Genomic DNA, 9,891 nt, shown 5'->3' on the forward strand with positions numbered 1-9,891 from the left:
GGGGGTGACAGAGCCACCCCCAAATGGCCAAGGGGGTGGCCGAATTTTTTTTCCTTTTCTATTTTTTTTAATTTTTTTAAAAAAATTAAATGTGTGCCATGTGTCGGCATCTAATTGGTCCACATGTCAGTCCTAATGGTCAACTAACGTATGTATTAACTTGGTCATTTATCAAAACCACAGGGACCTCCTATAATAAAAATGAAACCCCAGAGGAAAAAAAATAAAGTTGAAAAACCCTAGGGGGGTTTGAAGTATTTAACCCTTTAATTTACTAGAGAGAGAGTTACGATTCTCGGGTGCTGCTTAGAAATCCATTGAAGACTATTAGAATATTTAGCATATATTATTTCCTCTTTTAGAATATTATATATTTTTCATAGGGTTTATTTATTTATTTTTTTTTTAAAAAAAAAATGTATGTATTTTAGTGTTTATTTGGGTTTCTTGCTTACTACACATTGTCTCTCTATAAATAGAGACCTATGTAAAATTATTTAATACAATTCAATACAGTAAAGATGCATGTAGTCTACACGTCTTTTTTCGCTTCCGCTCTTTTTTCTTTTTCTTTCATAAATTTTTATTTTATATTTTTTTTATATATATTTCAACATGCTATCAGAGTCATGTTTCTGTTTATGTGGCTTTCAACAAAAGTTTTATGATGTTTTTCTGGTGTTTTCTATCGTTCTCGATCTTCTGATGATCTCCCAATTTTGTTGTGATCCACAAGTCTATTCATTGGCGAATCTTGGCAAAATGCGGTTTGGCCCTTCACAGGACTTTTAACAGCTAGTTTCTATTCTCCAGTTGGCGAATCTTGGCAAAATGCGGTTTGGCCCTTCACAGGATTTTTAACAGCTAGTTTCTGTTCTCCAGCCTCATTATTAGTTGCGGCCTGGTCCTTCACTAGATTCTTTAACGGATTGTCTTCATTAACGAATTGTCTTCATTCTCTGGTATTTCTCTGCCCATCATTATCAGCCTTTCTCGTCTTTCTTGTTGGCAAACCCTAGCACAATGTTGTTTGACCCTTCATAGGATTTTTTTTTTTAACGGCTAGTTTTTCGTTCTTTGATCATCATTGTTAGTTGCGGCTTGGCTCTTCACTGGATTCTTTTAATAAATAGTCTTCATTCTCTGGCCGTCACTTTCAACCTTTCTCCTCGGCACTGCCTTGATCCAACCATGGACTTCTAATGCCTTTAATTTCTTATTTTTTCCAAACTCAAGGAAGTTAGAATATCTTAGAATATTTAGAATATATTATTTCTATTGTTAGAATATTTTATATTTCCCTTATTTTATTTCCTTTATAGGGTTTATTTCTTTCCTTATGCATTTTATGGTTTATTTGGGTTTTTTGTTCAATACTTATTGTCTCTCTATAAATAAAGACCTAAATAATATTGTTTGACATAATTCAATATAATAAAAATGTCGTCTATACATCTCTCTCCACTTCCACTCTCTTTTCTTTTTTCTTTCGTGTTTTATTATTTTATATTTTTAATACATATTTCAACACAATACCAGAGCCCCTCGTTCTTCAACCATCATTGTCAAATGCGACTTGGCCCTTCATCGAATTCTTTTAACTAATAGTCTCCGTTCTCTGGCCGTCACTTTCATCCTTTCTCGCTAGCACTACCTTGATCCAACCATTGAGATCTACAATATCAACATAGCCCAAAAAAAGTCAAAAAGAATCGGTTGCAACCCCCGCTTGAACGGGGAGTGCAACCAAAGGACATAAGAGCCCAAACATAATCAACTTGTCACACCCCAATTGAATGAGAATGCGACCAGAACACTTGGGTCAACTAGGCAAAATAGACCGGTCACACCCGTTCGAACAGGGTTACAATCGAGACTATCTATAGTTGTGGTAGAATGCGATTAAAACACTCAAGGCAATTGGGCATAATCGATCAGCCGCATCCCTGTCTGGACAAGGTTGCAATCGGGACTCTATGTAATTGTGGCAAAATCGATGAGTTGCACCCTTGTTCAAACAAGCTGAAGAAATGGCAGGTGGGGTGCATTCATGAAGCAAATGGTCGGAATGTAGCAGATTTGACTCCCAAATTGCAGACAAAAAGATAACTTCTGGAGACTTCCCTAGAAAGCATCAAGTCTCTCTTTACTAAGTTCTTCTTGAGGGGGATGAGCTCAGTCTCCTCCTCCCTCTTCCTCCCCCTTTTATCCTCCTCCTCCTCCTCATCCTTCTTCTTCTTCATTCAAATGTTGTTTGATATGTGATGCAGCAGAAGATCGACATTAGTGTCGGTTTATTTTATTTATATATGTGTGCTTTAGCTTTCCTTTTCCATAGGATTAGGTTTTCTTTTTCTAATCATGCATGTATGTTTTAGTTTTCATTTTCAGTACGGATTACGTTTTTCCTTTTCCATTAACTATTAGGTTTTTCCCCATCTCTCTTCCCTTGTGTGGATATGTCAAAAAAGACTTCCACGTGTTTTGAAATTGCAATCTCAAAGTTCAAAAACTCTCAATTTAGGGTATTGAACTTTTAATTTCTTACAATGTCCCATCTTCGTTAGAATTTTGCATTAAATCCGGTCAAAATTTTCATAATACTACTGTTTTTATTATAAAAAAAAAAATAAAAAAAAAAATAAAAAGATTCATGTGTTAGTCCGAATTTTTAACAAAATTTACAAAAATACCTACGCCTGAATCTTTGAATTTTTTTTTTATTTTTTATTTTTTATATAAAAAAAAGGGGGAAAACTTTAACCCATTGACAATATACATTGTCAATTTTTAAACATTAGAGACAAGATTGAAAAAGATGTGAAACTTCGAGGAGTAAAATATATTTGTTCATTTTTAAAACAAATGCACTTCCAAACGATATATTTTTTGTGATTTGGTTAAAAAACACACTTTAAAATGCACTTGAAGAATAGTTGTCGACAATACTAGTCACATCATGTACAACAAACTTATATATACACTACAAAAAAAAAGAGGCCCCGCACGGGGGGAGTTGTGATTTGGTTAAAAAAACACACTTTAAAATGCACTTGAAGAATAGTTGTCGACAATACTAGTCACATCATGAACAACAAACTTATATATACACTACAAAAAAAAGACCCCCGCGCGGGGGGGGGGGGGGGGGGTTAATGACGTTTGGGATAGTGTCCTTTAAAAAAAAAAAAAAAAAAAAAAAAAGCATTTTACTGTTCAAACGACACTATTCACTACAAAAGAGAGTCGTTTGAATAGTAACATTGTTCAAACAACACTATTCACGTGTCCAAATGTGTTATTTGAACAATATTACTGTTCAAAGGAGGGGGGGTGTTAGTGACGTTTGGAAAAAAAAAAAAAAAAATCATTTTACTGTTCAAACGACACTACTCACTACAAAAGGTGTTATTTGAATAGTAATATTGTTCAAACAACACTATTCACTCGTCCAAATGTGTCGTTTGAACAATATTACTATTCAAATGGCACTATACACTCATTGTTACTGTTCAAATGACACAATAATTTTTGAAAATTTGGTGCTTATAAGCTGGACATGTCTCTCTCGCTCTCAATGTCTCTCTCTTTCTGAAATTTTTTTTATTATTTTTTTTTATTTTGTTTTTCAAAAAAAAAAAAAATAGAGGGGTGACTGCAAAACCCTAGAAGGGGTGGCTCGCTCCCAACCCCGGCCACCTCATATTTGGTTGGGGTGGCCTAGAGGTCAAACGTCACTTTTCATGTAGTAACGTTTGAACAGTAACGACACCATTGATGATCAGGTGTCGTGTGGGCCAAAAAGACATTATATATATAGTATCGTTTGAACAGTAAACGGTACTCACTAATTATTGACCCAATGTTTAATATCATTTACCAAGCATCACTATTCAAACGTCACTAAATAAATAGTGATGTTTTTTGTGTGCCTAAAATGTCACTATTCACGCGTCACTAAAGATATGTCTTTTTGTGGTGATACTTCATGTCAAGATGACCTAAACTACCTTTGTCAACAATCTTTGGATCAAGTAGCATTTCCTAGCTCCCTTCGTAATGTACATGGGTTGTACGTGTTACCTCCTCCGACCCTCAACGGAGCCTCGGCCGTTTTTGTGGCTTTTCCCCATCCACCGGCAACCTCTGTCGGCGTGTGAGGACCACGCTCTGGTCAACGATTTCCACCTAGCTGGGCTAGTAGCTTTCCTCCGCCCTTTCCACCACTGGTATTGCTGTTCTGAGTTTTTTGTTGCTTTTCTTTTTATTTTTCCTTGTATTTTTCTGTTCTTTGTGTTCTCTAATTTGGCTATTTCTTTGAACTATCATCTCTTTTATTTTTTGACAGAGTTTTTCTTTTATTTGCCAAATACTAATGGTGGGTTTTGGTTTCTTCTTCCGACCACTAATGGTCATGATGACGATCGTGATGGGTTTTGTTCCGTTTACGGAATGTTAATTGCCATTTATTATTGTCTCTTTTGGCTGTTTAAGTTCTCTTGATGGGCCGAGCCTTCAGTTGACCATTCCTGACTGTTCCTATTCCTCCGAAAGCTTTGTCGTTTTTGTTTTTCCTTTTTCTTGTAATTTCCCTTTTCCCCTTCCCCCCACTTTGAAAATAATAATAATAATAAAAATAAAAAATAAAATAAATAAAGAAGAAGAAAAATCAGCAAGCAAGCAAGGACCAGCTTTTATGTTCACAGTACGACGATCAACAACAAAATATAATATTGAGTAAGCAAGCAAGCCATCTAATGAGTGCTGCTAAAACATCCACCAAGAAAGAAAGAAAACAAAGACGCTCCACCTACTCCAGTAAACCAATTAAAATGATAATCCCAACATTATTAGCTAGCTCCTGAAATTTGTGTTGTCAGAGCATGCTATCTGTTCTTGCAGGCATCCTCCTGAGAAAGTTTTGAGGCAACGAGGGAAGACCATCACGAAATCTTGGATGCCTTAGCACATAAAACCCAGTACAAATGATCCAGCATCGGAAAGGAGTGATATAAGTGACCAAAGTGGCTATCAAACAGAAACACACGAAAATAAATGTGGCTCTTGGATCCCGCCAAGTAATCAGAGATTGCACCCTCTCTCCTTGAGTTGCCAAGTCCCCTAGCACCACTTGCATCCTCCCAGCAATGCCTCTCAATCGATCATATCTCCTTCTTATAACTTCATGACCAGTCTTCCTAGATGGAAATGAATCAAACTCTTCATCCAGTTCTTCTTCATTTGTTGAATCAGCACCAGATAACCTAGTATCCAGGTGAGGAGGATGTCTCGGCCTATTTCTGTAGCGCCAAACCCCAACCAGGAAAATGTGGAAAAACATTGTGGGTAAAATCAGTGCCGGAAAGAAGACAACAATAAGGAATAGGAGATGAATTGTAATGGTGGTATAAGTATTAGTCCAACTACGTATATGCTCAACCCATTTGATAACAGCATGAATACCACTGAAAATGCCAAGGACCCTGTCATAGTTTGCTTTGGCTTTTCGTATGCTCCACATATTTGATCCAACATCTAGCATGTAATCAACAACCTCCTTCTTTAGCGGCGGCTCAGCACGGCTCAACCTTAAGGAGGTTATAATAGTAGCTTGGTGCCTTAAGCTTTCAAGCTGATAAACTGACAATGGGCTAAGGTAATGCATCTTGGGAAGTAATGGTAGAGAATAAGTTTGTAGCATGTCAATCAAAGATGCACAAGAAAACCTCACAGCCAATTCAATTTCGCCCATCTTCTTCAATCCACAAGGCTGTAAGACTAGAAGCGGATAAGAATGGGTGTAAAGCCGATCACTTTGAAGAGTGGACAGCCGGATCCTAACCTTGCCAATTCTTTCATGTACATGAGTTCCCTTTCCAGCCTCCTCCATTAAGTGACCATTGTCGAAAACTCCAATTGTAAGAACAGTGCACAAATCATAAACATCCCAAGAAAACTGTTGGTTCCAGTGTGGAGCCAAAGTATCAAGAATAGTCCTTGTCCTCACCCACTTTGTCCCATATTTAGCTACACAATAGGCATCAGTAGTGCGCTTCTCTTTTTTTGCCTTGATCACTTGCAACCCAGTAGCATTCAAGATCCCCAACTCCAATAATCCAATGGCAGGCCTCCACAACAGCTTTGATGTACACATGAGGTCACTGCTGTAGTTAGTAGCCTCATCAAGAACATGATACCCACCGTCCAAAGAAATCCTCATTTCAAGCTTACTAGAAAATCTCATCATCACCTCCTTCTGATCATCACCACCTACTTGAACAAGATTGTACCACTTAGAAGGCACAGCTGCATTATCCACCCTCTTCATACTATTCTCTAAAGGAATCACAATCCTCCCCAAACTCACACTTTCTTCCTTATTCGGATACAACTTATCCTCCACACTCAAAACCAAAGGCTCCTCAAACGGTTCTGCTGCAACAAACATTATGTCCTCATTCCACACAGGATTCACATTCTTATTCTGTGATACCCTACTTCTCAAAACAAAATTCCCAAGAGTAGCCTTAACAAATATTTCTGGATTCTTTCTATTCTTATCTCTAAGCACCAAATCCTTAGCTTCAATCACATTGACTCTTAGATACCAAAGCCTCGGCGAATGATATATCTTTGACCGTGTATACATATCACCCACAACGGCTGCAGCATCTGAATGCCATGCATCAGAAAAGGCATCATCTGCTTGAGTCCCCATCCAAACAGCCACCATCAACTCTCCTCCTCTCAGCTTCACTCCATTCTTATCCTCCAATCTGTACCACTGCGGTGCCAAAGGGCTGTCTGGCTGAACACGCATAGGAATGTCTCCAATGTTAAACATAACCTTACCAATCATGTTTCTGCTTCCATTAGCCTTATCTCTTACCACAAGCTCCAAAGCACTAGCCTGAATCCTCTCCTTCTTGAAGGCAAAAACCTGGCTCCATTCCGGATTCGACTTCTTCTCAATGGACCTAGTGGTGCCCTTATAGTTCCCAACTATCAGTTCCACATAAGGATTGCAGATACCTGCAGCCAAATCCTTTGCCTTCAAAATCTTCACGAACATGAACTGCATTTGCTCCACCAGGTCGTGGCGTGTCATGGAAGTACTGCTCGTGTTCTGCATGCCACTGATGTTCGGCTTGGTCTCCTTGAGTGAAAATTCTTCTTTTGGCTTTGCCATTGCTCAAACTATGTACAATAGATCCCATGCCAAGAAGGTTTTCAAATTAAACCAAATTCTGTCAAGAACTGAATGTGCATCATCCAAAAGAGAATTTGAAAGTAATTAATTAAATAAAAAATAAAAAATAAACACTTTTTCAATCATACATAATTAGTGTGAATGTCGGGTGGCTATATTTTAAAAGTTTGCAATGCTATCCTTCTGTTAGAATATTTTGAAAATCCTAACAGAAGATGTCAAAATCCCAAAAAAAAAAAAAAAAAAAGAAAAAAAAAAGAAGCAAAAACAACCAATCCACGGCTTGGCTTTGGCGGTGGTATGATTTTATTTTTTCTGTTTTTTTTTTAAAAATTTAGCTAAGGGTAGTTTTGTATTTTTATTAATTTTACAAGGGTATAGGAACATTTCACCTATGTATCTCCTGATTTAATGCTAAACCCTAATAGTAGACATTGCAAACTTCTAAAACATGACAATCCGACATTGTCGCTTTTTAAAGTTTTGATTACAAAAGTGCATAAATATTAGTGGGTAAGTGAAAGTATAATACTATATATACATCACCTAGCTCCTATCCCCTCATCCCCCAAAGCCTATGTGACAAGGTTTTCCATATCATTTGATGCATGGAGATTAGCTTTTTCTCTTAGAATGACCACGACACGTAGTCTTTGATGAATAAGGGTGATAAGTGAAGTTATGTTATTAAAAAATAAAAAAGAATACAAGCCTTCTTATGAATATAGGTGTATGGTACTAAATTATAGATCGAGACGTTTTGGAAACTAGTAGAATTGAATATTAAAAAAAAAAAAAAAAAAAACTAGTTTTCAATTTCTTCCCCTAGAGTTGTTGATTGCGTCTGCACTTTGATAAACACAGTATGTGCTTAATGCAATCTGTCACAATATAAAAATCAGTTTGCTCGACATGCAGTGAGCCCCATACGGATCGTACTACTGGTTGAACCATATATAACTACTCAACTTCCAAATGCTAAAATATATACAATATAACTTGTGTAATTAATCTATATATATATATATATATATATATATATATATATATATATATATATATTATCCATCACTCTTATACTCTATTCATTTGATAACCAACTAATCAGTACGACTAATCTAACATAAATGATTTGTTGCATTATTGGGCATGTCAAATTTTTTTATCTTATCTTAGTTCCGAACAAAAACAAAATGTCATACTTGAAACTTATTAATTTGAATAAATTAATTAACATTGTAACCTATAGGGAATATTCCCTATAGAAAATTCTATCACAAACCAAAACTCTCAAGCACTGCATGCGCAGCCAAACACACTCCATTTGGTTATTAAGAAAACGAAGTGGAAGAAAAATATTCAAAATAGATTAATGAAAGCTAGCTATATATTAAGATTAATATTGTAGCATTCAATCATACAAGCAAAGTAGCAATCATAAGAATGAAAATACCTACAAAAAATGTTTAAAAATATGCAACACGTACATATATAATGTATTAATTAGAAAATTAGCTAGAACAAGGAATAATGAGGTACATATAATATAATGCCAGCTAAAATACATTTGGTGCTAGAGTAAAATAACAATCTTTTGTTATTCACTATAGCACACTAGATCATTTCTATAATATTTTTTCTCTCCTTATCCAAGAGATCACATTGGTAAGAATATAATAAAAAATGAAAAATAATATTTAAGAAAAAAAAAATTGAAAAGAGAGAGTAAATAACCGTTGATATTTGTATGGACAAATGAATAGATAAAAAGAATAACGTTTTTTATTCGGTATTTTACTGTGTTATTGCTGGAAGCCAAACATCATATGGCAACGTAAATGTTCAGTTTTCAATGGAGATTAGAAATCAATAAAAATAAATAAATAAATAAATTGCGCAATCGAGGAAGACCACAACTTGCTTTTGAAAAAAAGAAAAAGAAAAAGTCAAAAAGCAAGAAGACATTAACAATATTATTAGTAAAATAAGTGAGGGCGCATGCAATTTAACAGTAAACAACTTACAAAAACTCAACGTACAAAGTCTAATACACCAACTACTTCTTCTGGTAGACTACAGATTCCAATATACGCATATATACACCATCTGCAATTGTCGTCGTAGCAAACAACCAAACTCATCAAAACGATGATATATAATTACTTTTATATATATATAACGAGAGAGAGAGAGAGAGAGGCACTCACAGTGAATTGAAAGAAGGAAGGTTGTGAGTGGTGACGGCCGGGCACGTAGAGACAGAGAGAAAGAGAGGTTTTGGTTTGGCTACAGAGACAGACAGACACAGAGAGAAAATGGGAGGCAGAGAGAACTTTCGGTGGTGAAGCCCAGTCCAATAAGGAGAAAATATTGGGCTACATGACACTTATGCAAAAGGCCCACCATTTTGAAGCAATGAAGCCCATATAATTAATTACTATTTTTTTATTATTATTTATTTATTTTCTCATGAACGTTGTTGAAGTTTATACTACATTTGAAGAGGTTGCTTAGTGAATTTGCTTTGGAGCAGGCTGGCTTTCAGAATCAAGTGTTAAAGCCCATGAAATTTCTATCAAATGGATTTTGGATGACAATTTTTTTATGGAGATATGAAAGAATCTAATAAAAACTTCATATTTTGCCCATAAAAATTCATGTGACAAGATGCTACATCATCT

The 9,891-nt window shown here is 35.8% G+C and overlaps 1 protein-coding gene across 1 annotated transcript; it reads right to left on the reverse strand.

The window, feature by feature from the left end:
* Positions 1-4,876: 4,876 nt before the first annotated feature.
* Positions 4,877-7,189, reverse strand: LOC132167787 (FT-interacting protein 3-like). Its single transcript, XM_059578812.2, has one exon. It carries the CDS (start codon positions 7,187-7,189, stop codon positions 4,877-4,879), a length of 2,313 nt encoding a protein of 770 aa, XP_059434795.2.
* Positions 7,190-9,891: the final 2,702 nt, after the last annotated feature.

The sequence above is a fragment of the Corylus avellana genome, chromosome 2 (genome assembly GCF_965113065.1).
Source record: "Corylus avellana chromosome 2, dhCorAvel1.hap1.2, whole genome shotgun sequence".
Classification (NCBI taxonomy): domain Eukaryota; kingdom Viridiplantae; phylum Streptophyta; class Magnoliopsida; order Fagales; family Betulaceae; genus Corylus; species Corylus avellana.

What these genes read in the sequence shown, in the direction of transcription:
- LOC132167787 (XM_059578812.2), bottom strand. Translation starts at nt 7,189, where the DNA reads ATGGCAAAGCCAAAAGAAGAATTTTCACTCAAGGAGACCAAGCCGAAC.